General features: G+C 36.5%; 1 protein-coding gene across 2 annotated transcripts in view; it reads right to left on the bottom strand.

Annotated features, from left to right (window-relative positions):
* ATP9B (ATPase phospholipid transporting 9B (putative)) overlaps positions 1-25,246 on the bottom strand; it is a 145,915-nt gene that overhangs the window by 27,209 nt on the left and 93,460 nt on the right. For both annotated transcript variants that reach the window (XM_017738617.1, XM_008637125.2), the window contains exons 11-13: positions 22,304-22,464; positions 10,894-11,036; positions 2,433-2,545 (exon numbers count right to left, since the gene is read on the bottom strand). In XM_017738617.1, the coding sequence (XP_017594106.1) occupies positions 2,433-2,545; positions 10,894-11,036; positions 22,304-22,464 (417 nt within the window). The remainder of the gene's footprint in view (positions 1-2,432; positions 2,546-10,893; positions 11,037-22,303; positions 22,465-25,246) is intronic.

Here is a 25,246-nt window from a genome sequence, read left to right on the forward strand (position 1 = left end):
TGAACCGTGAACACTCTGCCCATCAAATTACAGTGTTGTCTAATAAAGGGTTTAACTTTCTGCTCATCTGGCACTGCTTTTCAGCTACTGCTTTAAACCTCTGCATTTGCATTCTGCTAACGTTGATGCCATTACAGTCACAAATAAATTAAGCTGATTTACTCCTTCTGAATTATGTTATGTTTATTGATGCTTGTATAATTTAATTTCACACAAATTCCATTAAAGATTATGCCCTCTATCACAAAATGCTTCCAGTGGGGAAATATAATCAGGTTATAATAGATTTGTGTGTTACATTAAGATGACAATAGTCTAGTAGGTCCACTGTAATAATAAAACAGAACACAAACAAGGGATAAAATCAATGTCACACAAGAACCACTGCCTAGCTAACCAGCATCTTCTATTATCATAGATTAAATAAAAAAACCTCACTATACTTTTTCAGATTGAAACAATTGTTTAGTAGTTGTTTGGTTTGTTACTGAGATTCCATCATTGTTCTGTTTTAACGAGTTGCTACTAACACAAGCATAATTAAAGCATTATTTAAACATAAAGTAGTGCTATATAAAGCTGACAAAAAGGACGTTCCAAGAAGGTTCTTTTCATCATCTACTAATAGCAGACCTACGTTTTGGTAATCTTTTCCCCACAACTGAGAAGAAAAGGTTCCCTCACATTTCTTATTTTAAGTATGTTACAGTTACTAAAAACTTGTAACCATGGTTACCACTCATTAAATTTTACAGTAAATTAGTAAAAGCTGTAAGTAGTAAGAATTCCAGGAATTGTGCAATTCTTTCAGATAGCATATTTAACTGCAAAATATAAAAACAGTATTTGTGAGCATACCTCCCCTAGAAGACTGGTGCTTAGCTGTCAAACTCAGACCAAGGTGTGCCAGCTCAAGACTGTCAGTTAATATTATTTAATGCTACAGTTGTTACTGTGAATACTCAAATGACACATTATAAGAAAACCAGGTTTGGGTGATTTTTATACCCTTAGTCAGTAGGAGTTAATTTCAGTAACACATCCTGAACCAAATTCAGACTGCTGATCTTTAGGTGAAAGAGCTCTGTATCTCATTTCCAAGGCATGATTACTGTATCTCACTTACTATTCATGACAATACCTACTAAAATTTAAGCTGAAATAGATTTGTCCAAGGAAAAGAATTCAAGAAGGGGATTTGTTGAATTGTATAGATAGGAAATAATTAAGAATTTAAGTTGCAAACTTAAAACTTACACATTTCATCACTCTTTTCCCTCCTGTCTCTCCTCCCAAAAGCTACAAAGTATTAACTGGGTCCAGTGTGGTGTTAAATTAAATTTTTATTTTTATTTTAAGCAAATAAGAAGGGAGCCATAGTTCACAACACAGCACAGCTAGATATTCCAATCAATTTTTGATCCTACAGTCCTCTTACAAGAGAAAATGAGGACATAGACAAGGAGGTCAGTCTACAAACAACTGCGTCAGGCAGTCATTTTGTGTATCCAAGTTAACTATGGAAAAGAACTTTTATATAATTTTTATTATCTGCAAACAACATGGAAATACTAGTTAACCTTTCATTTGTTTCCTCCTCTGTCAATTTTCCTAATTTTTGGTTCAAAGAATAGAAATAAAAAATGAAGCACAAAGTTCATCCTAATCTCAGAGTAGAATCAGGTGTTTAGGAAGTTTGTTTGCAGCAAGCACCCAAAGAGTTTACATACATGGGAAATGCAAGTAATGCTTGCAGAATTCCACCTTCCTCCCTCATTCATCCCACAACTGACCCACACAGAGACAGGGAGTCACAATCCCCTTGCACACTTTCCAGACCACGCACTCTTATACATCACAGGAACACTTCGTTCTCAAGCAATATGAAGTTTTCCATTTTCTCACACTTTTCCCTTGCCAGTTTTATGCTGTTTGAAATCATCTTAATTTTTTAAAAAAACGAATTTTAAAAATACCTGTGTAAGTTTTATTTTGACAACTACTGTTATACCATTTGGTTATACCAATTAATGTGGCTTTTCGATGTCTATTCTTGATGAGTATCTTCAAAGATATAATTACTGTTCATGTTGTTCTGGACACTTCCTTGTAATTTGTAGTCTCAGTAATGAATAGCTTACTCTTAGATGATTTGGCAGGAGAAAGACTGCACTGCACAGACAGGTTAATAGAGATTTCTGCTAGTGGAGAACAGAAAAGTAAATCCCTTTAAGTGGGTATTATGAGGAACTTTGGAATCAGGAGAGAACTATGTACTGTCTCACATTTTTCCCTTCCATCATATTTTTTAAGAGATACCTACACATGACAACTTCCATAGCATCTCAAATTCTAGACATCATCATTAACAACAATGCTTCAATGCTGTTAAACTCCCCTCCGATACTAAATGTAAATGATTCATGAAATACCTGTGAATAAGAGTTTATAATATGACTCTGTATTTCATCCATTGTGTCTGTTCCATAGGACACAGTACCTAGGTGGAGGCGCTTAAATATCATCTCATTCTGTGTAAGTGTTCCTGTAATAAAGGAGAAGTATATCACAAAGCAGTGAAAAATACTGCGAGATGGCCACAAACACCTCCTCCCCCTTCCCCCATCCCCCCAAAAAATCTTTCCTTTGGAAAGAAGGAATGAATCACGAGTTAGCATCAATTTAGTTAATTAAAGGAACGTTTGTGGAGAAAGATCAGGGTTAGTAATTCTGGAAGAAATCACTAGTTCCACCTGCAAGCTGATTTTGCCAATAACTATATATGCAAACTTGAAGAGACAAAACCTTTTCTTTATATACAAAAAATTGAATTTGCAGTATGTGGACGGAACTTACTCTCAAAAGCCAGTGCAAGAGTTTGCACCATGTATCAGAAAATCTAAAGAAAAAACCCCCCACAACCCCAAAAATTTATACAAATTTCCCACACTTCATTTACCAAAGCAGACATTTGGGCAATTGGGCACACTTCGTGTTGTCTAGATGAAGTCATTAAGACCTAACATTACTTCCAAATTTGACAGATACCGCCTTCAAGCGGAATTAGGCAGAATGAACAAAATCAGTGTTTTGTGTGCTCACTTCACATTTTTAAGAAACGACAGGGTGTCAGTCAGACTGACACTGCATCCACCTCTGCCAACCAGTCACGTCCTCTGGTTTGGAAAACCTCTAATTGAACGGTGGGGGCTTCAGCCTTGCCTGATGGGGTATGTGAGGCAGAAAGGGGTCACTACTGCCTAGCTTTCCATGGTCAGCTCACAAAAGATTATTTTGATAATGGCCCTTCCTAAAATTTTTTTCCTATGGCTACTCAGGCAGAGAAAGTATAAAAATAGCATAAAGCTATTCCTATATTTAACCATACAGTATTATGTCATTAAAATGCATGTCTGAACAAAAAAAAAATAAGCAGAACATGGTTCCAGAGTAGACACTCTTGAAGCTTCTACAATATTTTTAAAATGGAGTATAAGAAAATTAACTGGAAACAAATACTGTGGAATAAAATATTTCATAATAATTTTATTTATCTAAATTATTTATTTCACATCTTTATCCCAGTATGCCAAAATACATGGTAAGCCACATGAGGAGAAAAGGCTAAAAGCATGATATATGCTATAACTATTATCTGCAAAACAACGCTGTCTGGCCAGTTAGCATCCAGTTTATGCACTTACCAGGGCTAGAACTATCAGAGATCTTCAAAGATTCATTAGGGCTGTAAAAGTCTCATGTCTTTAATACTTGCATTTGAGATGTCTACCACTCCCACTTCCTGGTGATAGCTGTACAGCGACACTTCATCTCCACTGTTGGACCACCACCCTGCACTATCAAACCCTGACTTTCTGTTTTATCAGTACAAGATGATCATTCCAAATTTCCCCTTTACCACTAAATAATGACACTTCCCATTTCCTTATCCTTACATGTTGTTGAGGATTTTTCTTTCTATAGTCATATTATTTGAATTTTAAAAAATAATTAAAATAAGGTTTATGTGAAACGCATCAATTCTCTACAAAATATGCATAATATTATTAAAAATTTACATGAGAAGCTGAACATTCCCAAGGCTGGAAAACAGCCCAGGAAGACAAAGTTCCAGATCTCTAGAATTAGCAAATTGGAAATTTTTGGTTATTTTTATACATGGGAAAACAAAATTATTTTATTTTACAGTCATCACATAAACCCATTTTTCTACCTTTAGAAGCTGTACTTTTATTGAGACCTTTTATTAAGTTTCATTACATTTTTTACTTTGATTTGAGACTAGAAAAATTCAATCTCCAGTTTGCACATGAGAAACATGAAAATTTCCACCAATAAACATGAGAGACTAAAATCTCCATTTCCAAAAGAAAGCAAAACCAAAACATATACACTGTGCAAAAATATTCAGTGCAAGAAATTTCCAAGCCAGTCTTTATCACCTTCCTAACTTTCCAGGCGTGCTAATACCTTCTCACTGCCCTTGACTTTGCCAAGCCTTTGAATTAAAAAGCCTCACTCTAGGAGTTGTGAAAGTAAATGCTAGTCAAAGGGTGAGACAGCAGGCAACTGTCAAACCCACTTCCCACTAGTTCTGTAATTGCTGCTTGGGAAAACTGAGCAGGAAACAAAATCAGCCCTATGATTATTATATGGAAAGATTATTTCTTCTGACAGCACTAAATCAGTCCAACTCCATATCATGCTTGGTGAGGGAAAGGTAGATAGCTGGAAAATGTGTGTGTTCCACCCCCTCTTTCTCAGCAAGCAGAGAAGAAAAGCTTCTGCACAGAAAAGTACGGATTTTCCTATCTTGCAATCAACAGGAGCCAGGGAAGAAGGTATAGGAGAAACAGGTGAGGAAAAAGAATCAACAAAGACATGGAAATAAACATTCCGGAAATCCGGATTCAGTATCTGCATCTTATACATCTCTTACCCAGTCCTTTTTATCAGCTATGTTAATAGGAAATACCCATGACAAATAACTACAACAAAAGTAAAGAAAAGAAACAACAATTCCAGTTTGCTCATGCTTCTCAAGACTAACATGAGACTTTCAAGAACAGCCATAATAAACCTGATGTGTTGTTAGACAAACAGGGGTAGCTGAAGTTATGAAAGGCCTCCCAAAAGCTACTGAAAAAAACCCACCTTAGCAAAATACACCTTTTTCAGCCATCCACATGGAAATACAGTTTCATCACGTGTGCAAATTAAGAATTTACTTCTAAGTTCCTCTAACGAATGAAAGGCCAAAATGGGACAGAAACATTCCCAACAACTAGTTCCATATATTACATAGTGCCAATCAGTCATGTTATAACTTTAGCAGCAGTTCTGTCTTAGATTTTAGTGTTTTAGCTGAAGACTAATACTCCATGACAGAAAAACACGTCTTGTATTTTATGCCCCCAGATGCAAAGATTTCAATATCTAGAGGCAGATTTTCTAATATAGCCCACTTTTTGAACAAGAAAAACAACACAAAACTAAGTTCTCTTAGTCTGCTCAAGGTGGTAAGTACTATAGAACAGTGAAGGAACTTTCTATTTTTAACAATATTTTTTTAAGACATAGTTATCAATTCCACACTTTCAGGACATTTCTAATATAAAGAGTTATTAGATTTTTAAAAGCTTATTTTAGAAAAGCTTCCAGAAATTACATTAGTCAACATATGATCTACTACTACTATTATACATTCTTGAACTTTGCTCTGGAATGCAGGTACCACACAAGGAAAATAGCCTGACAAAAAAGTTAGCATAGAATTGCTGGAGAAAAATTTAGTGTGTTCTTTAATGAAGCCAAGAGCTTTTTTTCCCCCTTCATTCCTACAATTGTATCATTAAACACAGAGTAAAGCAGGCAAAGAGGAAATTAATTTCTAAGGAAAAAGTCCTGAAGGCATCATTCCTTGGGTGGCAACAGATGTGATTCACAACAGAGCAGCAGAGATTTTTTTGTTGTTTTTTGAGAAGCAGATGCAGATCATTCTGATCCTGTATTACTAGCTGGCAATTTGGACCAATACCAGCGATCTAAAAAGTCCAAAACAAGAAAAAGCAAGAAAATATGTACAGCAGAAAAATTAGTAACTTTGTGAGAAATTAAGAGGAGGAGTAACTCTTCATATAATATGAGTACTTTGTTGGAGCTAGTTGCTTAAACAGATAAAAAGTCAGTGTAAATCTGAACATTTCTATGGAAACTTTTAGGGAGATCAGGCCTAATCAGTCTAGTAATTAGACTGTTGACAACAATCTGGAGATACAAGTTTTTTCTGTGAACCCTGGAAAAAATATTATCTGGTCTATAATATAAGAAGAAAATGAAAAAAACTCATGGTAAGCATACATAGTGTATGTCTGTTCACTCAGCTGCTCCATTTATGAATACTGCATAAACATAACCACCACAAAATCTCAAACCAAGTAAGTCCCAGTGCAACCCATTAAGCATGAGGACAAAGACCAAGAGAGCTGAGCTATGCCTAATCTTTCGAGGCAGAAGGTCACAGTAGAGGTAACAGGTAAATGGGGGGCACTGAATTAGGGAGTACCACCCCTAAACCATGACACTCAGTACCTATTTCCTCTGTGCCTTCTGTCTCCCACAAGCACAATACCTGTGTATCCAGCAGTGCAAGAGCAACATCCATCCTCAATGGATATTTTCAGTGGATGGGAGTCCGACAGAAGACAAAAAGTAAGGATTCCTTAGTTGGAATCTCCCTGTAGGATCTCTCCATCAAAATGTTCTGTATCTAGTCTGCTCTAATCACTCTGCAAACCTAGTGGTACTAAAAATCTCAGAGGCAGAGCATAAATATATATCCATCTAAGTAAAGGAAGGAGATGTTATTCCATCAACGTTTTTTTAATTACTCTTTCTCTCTAGTTGCTTACATTGAAGAGGTAAAGACTCAAAGTATAACTAAAAAGATGAATTTTCAGAAACAATTACTGAAATTCACTGTTCTAATAGTACATTACATTAGGCACATTTAACAAAAAGGTCCATATACACCAACCTCTAATACATGGCTTTTCCAAAAAATTCAAGAATCCCATTGCTCTATTCATCTGTTCAATGTGGCTATCTGTTACATACCTCATTTGGTCCAAACACCCATTAAAAAGTTAATTACAGAACCCAAATACAAGTGCATGCCTTAGTAAGTAACTACACTTGGAAGACTACATGTTTGCTTTAGCTGAACACACCAGTAGTTGTTGTGAATAGCAGAAGGTTTTCTATCCCACATCCTAAGCAACAAGAACTCTCATTAAATATTGCGAAGTATCATTAGTTTTTTTCACCATTAGAGTTTTTTGTACCCTGGAGAGGATGAGATACCATGCTCATGCAAACTGCTACCCACCATCATAACGGATGACGCCTTTCTGTCAAACTTATATGAGATTCAAGTCCGAACAACATGGCATTTTGGGTAATGGCTGCTATAATTAAAATGTGAGTCCTAAAAAACCTGTTGTTTTACTGTTGTTTTTAGTAATGGCTTTGTTCTACATGAAGATAAAAACTCCCTAACAAAGGAATTAATGTATTGCTTTAATAGGCTGCACCCTGAGTTAAGTTTTAAAATTTATGAGTTCTCTGCAGCATTGTTCTTTAAACAATGGCATTGTCAAATGCAACCAGTGAGAAGATTAAAGTTCTCCCAGCAGATTAAGTACAAATTATCTGTCCTCCTGTTTCAGCATCATTTGTTCATTTATCACATAACGTCTAGTATTTCTGGTCAGTGTCAATATGCTCTGCATCCTTGCAGTTAACAGATGTCTTCTCTTGTCGAATGAATTACTTTATGTTTCACGCACTGGTGGCCGCAGATGTGTCACTATAGCAACATCATTAATTTCAGATCTTACCGGAAACATGCACTCCAATCAAACCTAATTATACCACATTGCTTTCTTGTCCCACAATAAGGAAACTATAATGCAATTATTGGGATACTTCATTTTCTATTATACTGTGGCAAATGAGAGAGCCACTGTGATGGACGCTTCTTGTCAAAAAGCTTATTGATGAAGCACAAACCCAATTTACAATCATACAAAGGACTACCTTGCAATTATGTTAGTAATGCAATGCTCCTTAGACTCAACAACTAATTCTCAATCATTTCCAGTGAAGCTTGGACCACAATATAAGATTTTTGCAGACAGTTCTCTGGATTCCCTTTCCTTTTCAGTATTGAGAAAAACTTCACCTGTTTACATTTAACTAAATCAGCCTTTTAGTGCTGCTTTTTGGTAGCACCCACTTGGGCAGATGGCTACAAAACTGACTCCCCTCTTTATCCTCTGACAGCCAGGCCTTAAGTGGACAGAACAGAATCAACTGGTTTCTATGACTAGAAATGAAAATTCAAATGAGAAAGTGCTGAGACTAGCTCTTATAAACCGTATAATCATGCAATGTCAATCATGGATTAAGAGTACAGACTTTGTTCATTACCTAACAGTATGTTTCACGTTTACCATAAAATGCAGAATGAGAACAAATGTATTCAGGAAAGGAAACTGGAAGCAGCTACCAACATACTTGGGTAAAAAGTACATTGTCGATGTGTTTGTCCAGAATGAAGAACAGTTTAAAATTTGCGGGGCACTTAAGATTATTAAACAGAGCAGTGTTTCCCATCTCTGCAAGGCACAGTCAGTGGTGTGAATCTGGTGATGTCTCCAGGACTCCTGGCTTATTTTCACTTACATCAGCTCTCAGCTGACACTCGGGTAAAAATGCCTAGGGTGAGACTGCTGACTCTGCTTCTTTCCAGAACACTTTGAAGCTACTGCCCTAGAATATGGCCTTTACGTTCATTTTTACATCATTATTGTACAGATTCAGACCTTCCACCACAGCTCAGCAGACCTCAGTCCTCTGAAAAGCCTTTGAGGGGGAACACCAACTATCATCCAAACGCTATAAAACAAATTCCTGGTAAAAGTCTTTTGTCTATTTAGCACCTTTTAAGTATGCACTCTGTGCTGCTTCTTAAACAGAACTACTGTGATTGCAAGAGGCATGATGTAGGTTGAAAAAAACCCCAACCAAACAAAAACCCCAATTAGATGCATAACAGGGTTGTTTCGCCTTGTATATACAAGTCAATAAAATGTATCCTTTCAAAGATTCATGAATGTAACACCACAGTTCTGCTTTGAAAAATCCAGTATCACTAAATTTTTTGTGGATTTTTTAAAGGAGAAAAACTTTGGTATTAATCACTCTTCTATTAGGTTAAGTATAAGGGTTGTCTTCCTAAAAGTAGAACAGTGGCAGGTTTTTTTGGTTGGTTTTTCAAACAATCCTCTAACTCTCAAACAGGGTAGTAAGCATCAGAGACAGAATATAATTTCTGCATTGTAGAGTTGTGCAAACAAACTGTTAGTATTTTATTTAGCAGCACCTAAGATTGTCAGTGCAGTTTAACTCTAAGTAGAATACCTCAACACTTGAACTGCGTTTCCAGTTTGGTATGGTAACTGGAATCTCTACCAGCAAAGTTTAAAAAGTGTGTATTGGTTTTGCTTAGAAAGTATTGCTTTGTAACTAACTTTGGAGTTCACTTTGTAAGTGAAATCTACTGCATTGTTTTGAAAATGAATTATTTTTGAAAGTACTTCTTTTTCCAAACATATGCTATAAATTACGTATTTCAAGTCTTCAATGTGACAGCACTCAAAGTTACATAAATTATCATGATGAAGGGTGCAATTAAAATCAATAAGCAGTTTCAAATAGCATACAAATCATTAGGTAACTGAAATAAAACTTGTTAAAAGAATCATTCACTACCACACTACGATTAGCAATATACTTTTCTTTTACAAAATAGAAGAACAGCATTCCGATGTATATAGGATAACAGATGTGCCTATAGAAGAAAAAAGGAAAGTGTGTTTTGAAAATGTGACGATATATTATATTTACACTTCATTTCAAATATGCAGTAATGGAAGTGTTAGCATGGGAGGGAACACAGAACTATTTCAAACAGAAGGAGATATAAATTGTGTATTATGCTTTCTGAACAGTATAACAGAGGCCAACCCCTGCCCTCCCCAGCAGCTTCTCATGATTTTGAACTATATTTTACTTAAAACCACTAAAAGAATTCTTCAAGCTTTTCAAGAAAAACTTTTTCAGTTCAGAAGTTAAGCTTCTATAAAACCACCCCGGTATATCTACCAGAAATTATTTATTCAGTCTCAGAAAGAAATAAGAAAGCATAACACAAGCTATTACTTCTTCACACTCTCAGTACTTACCTTGTTATCCTGGTAAGGGTTGGGAGTTCCAGTATACCAGGTGAGATACAGTAACAGGTTACAGTTATGAAGGTGAAATCATTCAGCAGCTCCAGAACTGGTCTTGGTAGCATAAAGAGCAACTAACTTCACTGGGACAGCAGATGTCATTTTGGAGGCTGATCTCATGACTTGTTTTGGAAATGACTTGCTCTCTCAAAAGGCCATTCTTAACTTATTATCATACAATGTTGCAGTAGCAATGAAGTGCAGAATAAACCAGCATCCTGTGTGCTATTCCAGAGTCTTTTCAGAGGAAGACACATGGTACTCTTACTCATGTTGTACAGTGTTGTCTTACTACAGAAGAGCTGTTCTCACTGGAATAAATCAGAGTACTACCAAATACTGACTTTAACATCTAAGTACTGACCTACCAAGTAAAAGTCCTTAACCTGTGTAAAATCTTATTGAGAAACAAGAATCAGTAGTCTAAATCTACTCTTACATTAGCATATTCAAGTACAGAATTATCTTTAGAAATTTTATAAAAGTTATCATATTTCAGAATGGTAACCTGATATACCTGTTTTATCCGTTAGTAAATAAACTAATCGTCCCAACTCTTCTGGTATGGTGCTAGTTCGAACAACTGTTCCAGGAATATTGTCATCTTTCATAATCATCCACCCATAGGCTGCCTTACCCATGTCCAAGTTCACACGTAAACTGCAAAGGAAATTTATACCATAATCAGTGTGAATATTAGGCAAAGTGAAAGTTATAACCATAAAAATAAAACTAGAAGCTCTTTTTAGGATATCTGAAAAAAAAAAGATATTAAACCTATGTGCACCAAAACTTTGGAACAATGCTTTTTTTATGTGTTTGTAGAGTACATATCACATTAGAAATTCAGGCTTCATCCCAGACTTTTAGAAGATATTGCAATACAAACAAATGCAGTATCATGCATTCTGCATGAGACAGATTGCAACACTTCATGAAGACTCGACATAATTACATTACTGCTCTTATACAGATGGGTAATGTATAGCAAGAACAGATCACTATTCAAGTCACAGTGTTTATCCACTAAAAAAACCCAAACATCACCTATGTTTTCTTTATGAAGTGAAATTAGATATTTTTGTACCTTTTCAAGTCACTGGTTTTTTGGGTTTTTTTAAAAACAACCAACAACATTTTTTCTGTAGGACAGTCCAACTACATTTGTCAGCTTCTCTTTCCCAACAAATCAACAATATTTTTGTCCTTCTCAAAATGTTGCTACAGAGGGTCCATTGCAAAAAGAGAAAAGTGCTCAAGCAGCAAAATGCACCCTCATGTGATAGCATGTTGGCATGAAGTAATCTTTGGGTAGCTCTCTGCTATAAAATATGCAATTTGCAGCAAGTTTTACTGATTATACATAGAAGTCCAAAATCAAAAGTATGTTTTTCCAGTTCATTCTGTACATTCATTTTTTAATATTTCCATGCCCACATCATATAAGAACTAAGATGCACCTTGTATTCCTATGTTACAATAAAAAAGTCTTCACTCATTTAGTCACATTGCTCTTCCCCATAATAAAATGCTTCAACACAAAACTCTATCCACCTTGTTCTAAACCATTAAAATGCTACTTTCCTTTAGCTATTCACCATGTTCCTGCTATCATGTCAGAGGAGCAGTGGCTAATAAATAGGCATGTGTTAATTTCTCTTGACTCTGCTGTAACAGAAATACTGAAAAAATGGGTAGGACAGTAGCTACATGAACTACTGAGGTCACTTGGTGTGTTCAGCCTGGAGGAGACTTAGGAGAAACCTCATTGCAGTCTACAACTTGCTCATGAGGAGAAGAGGAGGGGCAGATACTGATCTCTTCTCTGTGGTGACCAGTGACAGGACCTGAGGAAATGGCCTGAAGTTATGTCAGGGGAGGGTTAGGTTGGATATTAGAAGAAAGGTTTTTTGCCCAGAGGACAGTTGAGTACTGGAACAGGCTCCCCAAGGAAGTTGTCGCAGCACTGAGCATGACAGAGTTCAAGGAGTGTTTGGACAACACTCTCAGGCACATGGTGTGACTCTTGGGGATGGCCCTTCGCAGGACCAGAAGTTGGACTCGATCCTTGTGAGTCCCTTCCAATTCAGCATATTCTGTGATTCTGTGAACTATTTGTAGCTGATTTGCCAACTCAAGAGCCCCAAGTTAAGTAACAGGTTTATGGTAATGTAACTCTTAAAACTGTTCAAAGGTACCTATCAAGGTTAAAATACTGCAAACGCACTTCAGACCTTTTTGTAACAGTCCTAACTTTACAGCATAACAAAATGAGCAGCTACTAGGAGTTTTCATCTGTCATCTTGGAATCACAGCAACAGATTGTGAATTACCTGAGGTAACAGCGGAGGGAACAGTGAGTCACAATCTGCACTATTCCATGAAGAAGAGATGCATTTAACTGGGATTGTGAGAGCATCTGAAATTTCAACACACACTGAAAAAAAGTTTATTCTACATCCCCTGCCTCCTGAATTTGTACAGCAGAAGACAACACATGTTGCAGCGTAAAAAGAAACATACCTTTTAGATACAAGATTCTTGACCATTTAAGATGGTATTTTATGATTTAATTACCTGTTATTTTCCCACCAAAATCATCATCATCTGAAAATTGCCGTTCTCTCTGGTGATATGCCCCAATTAGTCCTGCATATCTTCCCTAATTTCATCTGTCTTCAGACATGCACATACATGTAACAAAAGGACAGACAACAGGAGGACTCTACAGATTCTTTTTACTGAAAATGCTACAGCATAGTGAGAAAAATACTGGAATACACTTGCCTTACAGTGGTTAACTACAGTTCTACCCTATCTTACTCAATCCAGAGTCGGTACTGTGCAAACTGTATTATTATGCTTGTCTGTTAACTTTCAGAGCAAATATGAAACCCAAAGCAACACACCTCACACTGAAACCAAAGGAACAGCAAAAGATTTACTCCTCTTAGGGATGCGAACCTGCTAGTTTACCAGTCATGGACAAAGGATGCTGTACAGCTTGACAAGGGAAACACGAGCACACTTTATTTAAAAACAGATGGACATTTGCTCTAGCCAGGAGCAAGTGGATTAACTGAACGATGAAAGCTGCTCACCACCCCACTTCAAAGAGGCATTTAGGCTATAGTTTTTTTTGTGCCTAGACTACCAAGACAGGAATTCTGAGATGGACACTCTATTTAAGCAGTGCAGTCTCAGACATTCACACAGCTGCTCTGCCAATGGAGATCTACAAAGTTGTTCAGATAGGAAAAACTGTGCTTCAGTAAGATTAAATCAGAAAAGTCTCTCAAAGATGAAGTGCAGTGCATATCTTCACTTGCACCTTTTATAAACATGTGTATCACTTGGTTTTGATGTTCTAAACACTCTATGCATTTAACTATCATATACTTGAATACAATTTAAAGGTAAGAAAAAAGAAAACAAAAACAAGACTCCAACTTCTCTTACTGAGCAGGGAAGAGAAATCCATATTTCAAAGCATTAAGGCATTTTAGGAATTACTCTAGCTTTCCAGCATGCACTTTTAAGTGGAACAGAATGTACCCCCTTTATGCTGATGAACCTAATAGAATGCTGGCACTGCTGGTCTATAGAGAAATAATGTCTCCCCAATGACTAGGACAATACGAGACAGCTTCTGGCACACAGAAAGATACTGGGTACATGCTTGAATTGTTAAGACGAATAAAGAATTAAACAGGAATAAAAATGAGTGCTATAGATTAATTTTTTATTATTAATTCTAAAATTTGTACACTGTATCCTTCTCTGACTTCCTTCACTTGGTGCTTTTTGTCTTAGAGGAAATCTTTGTCTTCGAAATCATTGTAGCAATTGCTTAGTACATTATGGTAACTGATGCAATACTAAAAATGATGATGGCCTATTAATAGTGAGTTTGCTTTTGAAACTATAAACCTCTCCAACAGAGCTTCACAGCAATGGATAAAAATACTTGACTGAAAAGTCCAAGAATTTTTACATATTAAAACAAGGAGACACTAGCCCTACTCAAAATAAAGCTACTTTCAGTGCCTGATAATATTAGCTATCATTTCTCATAATTTCTTCGCAGACTTTAGGAAACCGCATTATATAATCAAAACATTTTAAATTCACTAGTTTGCAAATTCTTCTCAATTTAATCCAATTAAACAACCTTCAAACACATCAGTTATTCATGAAAACACACAAAACAGCATCCAATGTAACATTAGCAACTGTTGCATTAGTAACACTAATTTTTAGCAAACCAATTAACATGCAATATTTAGGCACAGTACGTTAATACAGCAACTTGAAGGCTGTTGCAGAGAATGAGCATCTTTAGCAAACACAGTAATAAATTGTTTCTTGTCTCCCCACCTCAGCACTAGTTACCCTAGAGCAGGCAATCCTAAGGCAATTTTTATTCAACCTGGGGATTTATTCCTTCAAGAGCCAGGGTGGCATTCTCTGCAACTCAGCTTCAGAACAAAGAAATAACACGTTTCAGAATCCACTCTGCTTTTAAAACCAAATAGTTCTGCACTGATTCCCTCAAAAACACCACCAGCATTTTAGATTAAACACTCCTATTTACAGGACTACTAAATTTCATTTTTTTCATCAATTGTAATGATATTAGGTCCCCTTCTAAAGGTGTCTGATTTTGGTTTTTTTTCAAAAGGACAAATTTGCCAATAAGCAAGGGCCTCCACTGAGGAAATTTGACAAATACATTTAAAAACTCCAGAAACATTCTACCATTCATGACTTGGTGAAAAGCAATCAAGACCTAATGAAGTTAGCAAGGACAATTTTGTGAACAAAGTGGTATCATGCCAAATAAAATTCAAGTATGATTTTGAATCAAAATTAATGCTAGGTTTTTTTCTAACTTCCTGAGCAGTTCTGTATATGTAAGAGTTTTGTAACAAAAAAACCCTGCCACAACTCCAAATACAGTATGAATACCCATAGTGGTATCTACTTTTTAAAATAAACAAAGAAATACAGTCTTTTTTTATTTTCAGGACTTCCTTCTATGTGAAAATGATACTGAAGGTGATATTTAGGTCCCATTATTATCCAAAACTGTACCAAATGCCCCACGGCTACCCCCAACCTTCTTAACACATCCCTACTTTCTTGAAACAGCCATAAAATATACACAGATACATGCATTATTCACACTCTAGAAAAAAAAAGGAATAATTTAAAAATTACTGGTCAAGAAACAACCAAAAATATTTTAACTTCAACATGCCTGGAAAGTTAATCTTCACAGAAAGTGATTTTTTGGAGCCCAGTAACTGGTATTAACTGGCACTAAACAAATAAAAATTGAACAAAACAGAAGTTACTTCATTTAAGCACAATATTATATAAAGATCTAAGCAGATAAAAATCAACCTATAGGTCATCCCTTTAATTTCCCCATCTCTTATATTTTATTTGATGAGGAAACTGGAATATAATATTCCCTTGTGTTTTGTCCACTATATATATATTTTTATTTAGTTTTTTCTGCTATCTGTCTGACACTCCCAAGAACAGCCTCAGAACTGTGCTCCTGTTTGCTTCGTAATTGGTCTCACTACTTCTGTTGCACTAATTTTTCTAAATTTTGTCTATTATGTGAGCATATAAAAGAAAATTAAGGAAGGTGTACACAGCACTTTGCATAAAACCCTGGCAGCAAATGTGACTTTAAAAGAGAACTCAACCCCACACATTATGATTAAGTATTTGTGGCATATATCAACCCTGTATTGCTATAGCGACTGTGGCACATGAAGTTTTTCAAGGGCCAAATGCAACCCAGATACAGATAACTGCATGTTGTAACACAGATAGCACTTAAAAATCCAGGAGGAAATCTAGGGAATAATTAATGAAAAAATTAATCTATTAATTTCTTACAGGCTTAAAACACAGAAGAATGAAAAATACAAATAAAACACATGTCAAACAAGTACCTTTGCATAAGGGATGTAGCATATGCAGGTCACAGCAGCAATAACTGCTTCCTATTAAAAATGTTTCTTTGTTATTATCACATTTACCGGGTCAGATGCTGTCTTTCATTAGGCCTCTTATACAAAGGTGACAATATTGACATTAGAGGTATAATACAAATAATATTTAAAACATGCTTTTTTCCCCTATATTCTACACAAATTCAGCATAACTTGCTGTAATACCATAGGTTTAAAACCAGAAAAAAAACTAGGAGCAAATAGGCAATGTTGGAAGATTTGAAAGGAGGAAGTTTTACTGCAATAGATCAGTTTAAAAAATTCTTCATTAGACTGATTGTTCTCAGTATTGCAGCCAGTCCTGTTTTATAGTATTTGTAATAATGATCTGGACAAGGGGATCGAGTGCCCCCTGAGTAAGTTTGGGGAGGACACCAAGTTGGGTGGGAGTGTTGATCCACTGGAGGGAAGGAAGGACCTACAGAGGGGTAAGCCAATTGTATGGGAGTTGGCAAGGCAAAGTGCCAGGTCCTGCCCTTGGGTAACAACCACCCCAGGCAGCTCCACAGGGTGGGGACAGAGTGGCTGGAAAGTGGCCCAGCAAAAAAGCCCTGGGGGTGCTGATTGGCTGCTGTTGAACATGAGCCAGCAGTGCCCAGGTGGCCAAGAAGGCCAGTGGTATCCTGGCCTGTATCAGCAGTAGTGTGGCCAGCAAGACCAGGGCAGTGATCAACCCTGTACCTGGCGCTGGTGAGGCCACACCTCGAGTGCTGTGTCCAGTTCTGGGCCCCTCACTACAAGATCAACATTGAGGTGATGGAGTGTGTCCAGAGAAGGGCAACAAAGCTGGGGAAGGGTCTGGAGCACAAGTCCGATGAGGAGTGGCTGAGGGAGCTGGGGGTGTTTAGTCTGGAGAAAAGGAGGCTCAGGGGAGATCTTACCACTCTCTAGAACAGCCTGAAAGGAGGGTGTAGCCAGGTGGGGAGTGGATTCTTCTCCCAAGAAACAAGTGACAGGACTAGAGGAAACAGCTTCAAGTCACACCACAGGAGCTCTAGATTAGATATTAGGAAAAATTTCCTCACCAAAATTGTTGTCAAGCATTGGAACTAGCTGCCTAACGAAGTGGTAGAGTCTGCATCCCTGGAGGTAAAAATAAGACCCACAAATGTAGCACTTAGGCAAATGTTTTAGTGGTGGACTTAGCAGTGCTGGGTTAATAGTTGGACTTGATGATCTTAAAAGGCTTCTCCAATCGAAATAATTTTATGATTCTGTGCTTTTTCTATGTAGCACGAATATCAGGCATTTTAAGAGAAGCACAAAGCTAGCAGCAGTACGGCACCATGCTGGACAGTGTAAGACAGACTTAGCACAAGAGAGACACACCATAACTTTTGCTGCAAAATTAGTTAGCAAAATGTCATGAAGCATCACATAACGTTTTTCAGTCTCTACAGAGATTACATTATATATCATGATATGGTATTAAGGCACAATACACTAAATGTGTATTAAACCACTTGCTTAAGCCACATCAGAAGCAGCTGTTTAGCTCTTCCACACTGAAACTTTTGCATCTGTATCTAATACATATTCTGTCTCGCTGTGTGAGACTTCATACACTGATACTCTCACATCTATACATGATACAGATTAGAGCACCAACACAGCAGAAACTATAGCATGACTGAAAGCAGCATAGCTGCTTGTGCTGTTAGACAGTCTGCATAGGTGTGAGTTTGCTGGATCTCAGGAAAACACAGAAATCCACACCCATATGATCTGGGATTTGAGGGGCTATTAATGAATTTCAGACATAAGACCTCCTAGCAGTGTTTTCCTCACTGCCCCTGAAAACAGACGTTAACTTGAAGGATTTGATTTAACTGCTTATTTTAAAGACCCAGAAAAAAAAACCCAGCCAGGAACCATGTAGTGCCCCAAAACTTTGCTACTTAAGTGTAAGGCAGTTCATTCCAGTCATTTGGGACAGCTTCTTTTGGCAGAACAGCTCAGTGACTAGGAGCCCTGGGGTGTCCAAAGGAAAGAACAAGAGACATTTCAGCTTCTCTTCACACTTAAACTAAATGATCCTTCTAAAATGATGGCTGATTAAGCCCTGTCAATCCAGCTTTAAACGGCTACTAAATATAGAGCCTGGGTAATACACATATTTAACAGATCCCCAGTCAATATCTTACCATTTTATGGTCAATCCTCTACATTTCTTAACAGCTAAGCAGAAGCACGTACAGCTACAAGACTCACGCCTGTACATGAGGCAGCAATTTCACCAAACATTGTTTGGAGAAAATTATACTGAAAAACTTTCCTGGCTACTTTTTTTTAAAAAAAAAAACAAAACAAAACCAACCAACCAAACAAACCCCATACAAAAGATCTCAACACAATGTGCAACTCACTTTGTCTTTTGAGGTGTTGAAGAAGATTGGACAATGAATGAACAAAGTCCACTGGTGGTTTAGAGGATTCAGTCTGTGGGGCAGTACTGTCACTAAGCCTTTTCTTTGGCCTGGGCTTTCTGAACCATTTGCTATGATAGCTCAAGTGAGCTCATAAAAAGACATGTTAGTACTCAAGGCCAGGGAAAATAACAGAATTGTTTTGTGACAAGGCTTTCTAACAGTCTAAACATTTTTCCTATGCCCATATACACACACATCAGAATTTTCATCTCACATCCCATATTGATTAAAATCTCTTCTATTTTCTTGCACTTAAAATTAAAAAAAAGTCTTCCCCCACCCAGGATGCTGGCTTTTCATTATCATGACTGTTATTGCGCTCTGACCCTTGTCATTCAAAAAACAGACAATCCAAAAAAATACACGTTGTTCAACAAAAGCACCTTATTATTAAAAAAGTAAAGGCACATCACAGGTCTAAGAACTTCCACGCTGGCATCACAAAGAGCAGCAGCATGGACATACCTGAGGACACATGCTCCCTGGTAGCTGGCTGTGTGACAACTGCACTAAGTGATATAGTCTAGTTAGCTAAAGCCAACTAGAAAAAAGCCTAAAAATTCTGAGGAACATGATAAAACTCAGATAATGAGCGAAGATAATCTTAGAGAGATTCATTTTGTTTTGGACAGTCTGTCAAGGACTTGCTTTATATCCTCCTTCTGTGATAAATCTTAGGAAATTAAAATAGCTTTACTTTTTAGGGCAGCAGATTGCCTATGGAGGCTTCCTGGGCTATGGTTTCTCCATATGGGAAAAGAAAACATCAATGACAGAATCACTTTTAAGGGCCAAAGGTTTCTGGGGGTGTGGGGCTGTTCAAAACATTTTGTGCATAATGATTCTAACTTACAAACAGTTTAAAGATGGGCTAAGCTTTCAATGTCTGTTTATTACTACTTTTTCTCCATTTTTCTGGATTCCTTGTACACCACAGAATGTGTGCAATGTTGGGGGCTGATTTTTTTGGACATGAGGGTTGCTTGTTAGGATGGCTTTTGTTTTCTTGTGCTGTTGTTTTTTTTACAGTTGCTTTATGTCTATACTTCTGAAGTCTTACATGCCCCATGGTAATACCCTGGACAAAGTAAAGCAACACTGATCTGAAGGAGTATTTAGGAGGCAGCTGAATCACAAGGAACCAGCTTATTTCTGAAGCACCTGAAAAGTTCCTCTTCCTATTAATTATAGGACAGCCTGCACAGAGATCAGTTAAGCTCTACTAACTCTATCATCACCTTCCTGATGATTTTCACCAAACATGTCTAGCCACGAAAAATTATTTTTATTGCATACCTGGAAGTTCCCTTGCTCTGCAAACCAAAAGCCAAACAGAACTGCAAAAAAGCTCCACAATTAGAAACTTCTTGAATTCTCTAAAACTATCAATCAACACATTTCATGCATGACTGAGTTCAGATATGCTTTGCCTCTACCAGTGAATCCTAATCTCCGATGTTTCCTTTACGTCTGTAAGTTCATTATTTCCCCCATATAGGTATTTTAAAAATTATGAGAGGACACACCACCTGGTGCTTCAATGTCATTTGCTTTCCAATTTTCATCTTTGAGAGTTTACACTCAAAATACAGCCTCAAAATTAAGTCATTTCCATGCTTAACATACTGAAGAGAGGAAGAGAAGTGTCAGAACAACAGAGAACAGCTGAGTTCATGAGTTCAAACACTCATGACTGAGTTGTTCATTTTGCTGACAGTTTGGGAAGCAACCCTATATTTACGAAGATCCAGGTTAAAGAAAATTTGGTAGAGAAACAGATAAAACTCTAGGGAGGAAAGCATTCTCTGACAGATTCCTGTCTGATGAATTAAACTAATCATATCTTTTAATACTTTTAGTTTGTATATCATCTCCCACAAACAATGGAAAAATTGGATTAGATGCATGCTAGAAATTATTTTTGGAGAAAAGCTATTCCACAAGTCCACTAAACAACTCTTACATTGAAAATTAGCTGCTTAGTGAACATGTTTTTTCAATGGCCTATGTTGAACTTCCAATATAGAACCAAATTTACTTACAACACCTGTATGGTCTTAGTCCTCTTGCATCCAGTAACAAAAATAATAAAATGGTTAAAAGTTATCCTTTAGTTAGAAGTGATCTTTTATATCCTTAGCTCATTTTCCCCCTCCCCTGGGAGTTTTAAAGTGGATCTCTCAGTAACACATAGACTTAACCACTGAATGGAGCCCTTTTTGTCTCTTCATATGGATAAATTAATACTCAGTAACTGTGTGTGTATGGGGGGATGGCAACATGACTAAACAGCATCATACAAGCAGTAAAGGAGTTACAACAATGACAGTGTTTAGAAAGATACTCCAAAATTGTGGTTCCAGCAGATTTGACAGAACCTTCAACTTCTCACAGAATCAGTTTCTCTTGTAACACAAAAGTACTCTAAAAACAAAGTCCTTTAAGTCATAAAATGTTAAGACAGAGGCTTCCTGTGTATCCCATCGGTCAAATATGATACAATTTCCTTCACACAGACATATACTTAAAAAACACAGTAACACATAAGTAATGTAATCTTAGATTAAAAGGCCTAATGAAATCCTCCTGTTATTTTTCTTTCCTTTACTTTGTGAACTTAAATATTGTGTGTGTGCCTGAGGGGACAGGTCTTAAATTTAGCTACAGTTTAGATGCTGCTAACTCTGGCTGATCACTGGGCTTACTGAATGACGTATCTCAAACTGAACAGTTCTAGAGAGCATCTAAAATTAACAATTACCTTAATCTAAACACTGGATATTTTAACAAGAAACAGCATTTCCACTTTGCAAAGGCAATACCCATGCAAAGAAAAGAATTAATTTCAGAGTCAGTGTTCTCACTTCTGTGTCCACAGACGACTTGATTACACACATGGATATTATTTCGTGTTCCAGTTTATCTGCAATTTGAATATACAGTACTCATGCTTAATGAATTAATTAATTCAGGGCAAGTCTCTACTTGGTTACACATGTTAAAACTCCTCTCACTGTAAAAGCACACCTACATTATTCAGCCATTCAATTTAAATTAATCATTATTGGGGTAAAAAGTCTGTATTTTAACTAGAGAAATGCAACATTTTTAGTATTTAAGGCATTAAAAATAAAATTCCATAATGCCTCTAGCAGTTCATTCAACTGCATGCTTCCTGAAACCACTTTCTCAAATATACCAACATTGTATCCTTATTAATACATTTATGCTAGCAAAGGATTAGATATCCTGATTACTCCAGCAAGATGAACGTTATACCAAAAAAATACAACAGTATTGTTTTCTGTACAGTGATCCTTCAAGAATCAGCAGATTTGTTGGCACCTTGTCCTTCAGCTTCCTGATAAGATCAATTTCCTTTGCAATGAGAAGCAAGTATAAATTTCAAGAAAGCCACATTCAGTGAAATTAGACAACTGTATTTTGCTTTCATTCATATACATACCTGATTGGGATGATATAGGAAAACAGGAGGAGGAACCGGAAAAGGTTGCGATACCAAGGGCCTACAAATCCTTGTAAAGTTACCATAACAACTGATAGTGCAACTAAAGCCAAAAACAGGGCTTTGGTCAGTTGATTCAGCTCCAGGTCCAGTAAGCCAACCTGGAGGAAGAAGAATAAATCAAGTTACTCAGGAGTATTTCTTAAAATTATGCTTCTGCAGTGCAAACAATTAGCAATTATTTGCTTTGGTTATTCCTAGGTACTAAAAATCCACGCACTTGTAATAATTAACTGAACTTTGATAACTGCATTGTTATTCCTATGCTTGCACATAAAACATGTTCCCTGGTTTTGCGGCAATAATAATTCCCAGAACCAATGTGAACTGTCCCAGCCAAGCCTTTTGAACACCTTAAAGTCTGACACATCCCTCCTCCATTCCTTGTTCCAGGACAGGAACACAGAAGGGCAAGGAGGAAAGACAATTACAGAAGAACACACAAGCAAGGACAATTTTCTTCTTTCATGCATGCAGCAAAAATACTGGCACTGGGTATTATATTTGTAGGGAGCTCATTGACTGCTAGAATATCAAAACCCTGTTAGATTCAAGAACGAGCAAGCACATGGGACAGAGCCTGTGACTTCTCACTCATGTGACAAGTGCACTGTGACTTGTCACTGTGCTCTCACCCCACTCCGTAAATCTGAACCAATGTCACAGAAATTATTTTTAATTGCATGAAGCTTTCACTTATCCAATATAATAATAAAAACAACAATCAAGTGGAATATCCATTTTCAAACCAATGTAGTAAAACAGAGCTTCAACTACACGACTGAAAAGGTATTTGATTTAGAAACATTTTAAGTAAAACATTAGGAGAGGCTATCTTTCACCCACTGTTTCTCATGAAAAAAATATATTTAAGCTATGTAACTAAGACTCTCACCATCTCAATAATGTATGATGTAAGCTAGGGTATTTTTACTCCACTTTTTGGGATGCTCTAGTAGTCAGTAAAATATGTGGGAAAATTATGTCAGGAAGAGTTTCCTAGGCCCCATCACGGATGCCCCTTTTATCTCCAAGTCTTGCCAGTAAGACCAGTAAAACATAACACTTCCTTAGATAACAAACATTCTGCAAAAGAAGCACTTTAAATATAGTTCTTAAAAATTCCAGCAATCTTGCTTACACATGGGCTGTCCCTTCCCTAGAGAACCAGGCAGCTGAAGACCACAGCGGCTGATTTATCAGCTGCATTTAAAAAGCAGCACAACGAGGACAAATATCTTGCAATTTCCGCTGCTTCAACTACTACATAGTTTATGCTTGAATTATTGAGAAAAATAGGTTTTTGGATTAAAATGAAGAAAAATGAAGCCAGGGAAGTAGAGCATGTTTCAAAGCCCAGATCTTTTTGCGTTGACAAAGGCAGCCTAAGTTTCAGGCCTCGCTGAGGATCAGATGAAGTCATTATTCATTCAGTCAGGGAAAAAAGACTCAATTACCTCAACCTAAAGATGCTATCAATGAATGCAAAGTGCATATTTTACTCTATTCATCCAAATCCCATTAAAAAGTGAAAGGAATGATTTAATCTGGCCTTCTAGAGTTGGTCTTTTTTTGTAATAAAATAAAGAATCACTGTCTTGCAATATGCATAAGTACTACCTCACACTTTTTTTTTCCCCTGCATCATGGTAGTGAAAGCCTATCTCTCCCCTCTCCACCCCTATAAGAACCCCACCCCACCCCAGAACAGAAATGAATAAAGAGCTTCTTTGGAAAGAATGCCACTTTTTGGACAGAAACATTAAATTTAGTCCACTGCACACTGATATGTAGCTAACTCAAAGCATTAATACCTTTCTAATTGATGAAGACAGATGTGAATTTAAGTTTGGAATCCAACAAAAATGTGTTTAGAGAGGTATCATAACAATGAAAAAGTTGATGCTTTGCTACTGATAATGCCACTGTTTTTAATACAGATCATGCTATTGGCCAGAGTAAATTTTGATATTATTTTTCTACTATAGAAAGTGAAGGCAATTGCAAAATCCTACTTAAGAAGGCACACAAAGTTTTAATAGAAATGCATTCTCCATTTCCCAAAATTTAGTTACTCCAATGTACTAAAAGATACTTAATTAGTTTAATTCTGTGCTTTCCACTTAAACAATTTCTGCAGTCGACTAATGAAACACTGTTGAACTATCCAGATAAATTTCATGTAGAAATTCACTAACATTCTCTAAAATTCATCTAAATATTGGAAAAGTGGATAAACTTCATTTTAACTATACTGTGATTGTATCAAAGCATTTGTAAAATATGCCATCTTACGAAAGCTATTCCTTTTCTTTGGAAAATAGTAATAGAAATAGATGAATAGAAGAATTAAGAATTGGAGTAATTTTCTACATTTATTGTTATTTCCTATATTAGTAAAACAAATTTTCTTCTACTTGTCATAATATTTGTTCTATTTGAAACAACTTAACAAAATTAAATACACCACTGGAAATTTTAATCTCCAAGGGAAAATTTGTACATAATGTCTAAGAAAACCACAATAGTTTTGCAAGGGGGCTGCTCTACGATAATGAAAATGAACACAATAATTGCCTGTATAATTTAAAATGCTACTAATGGCAACAACCGCAAATCCATTTAGCTCCTCTTAATTTATGCACAGAGTTTTAAATAGCTAATGGTTCTCAATAAAGTAATGGCTTATATCATCAATTGTCTACTTGCATGGTAAAAAAGCTGACAAGTTTTTAAAATACTTCATTTCTGAATGAGGGAATGACTCAAAGTCTACACTTCACATTTTAGACCACAAGGTATAATTAATTACCTTATGAGAAAAATCTTAATTTAATTAAAAAGTTGAAAACGACAAGAACTTTTATGGTTACTGAAGTACAA

The sequence above is a fragment of the Corvus brachyrhynchos genome, unplaced genomic scaffold (genome assembly GCF_000691975.1).
Source record: "Corvus brachyrhynchos isolate BGI_N302 unplaced genomic scaffold, ASM69197v1 scaffold146, whole genome shotgun sequence".
Classification (NCBI taxonomy): Eukaryota; Metazoa; Chordata; class Aves; order Passeriformes; family Corvidae; genus Corvus; species Corvus brachyrhynchos.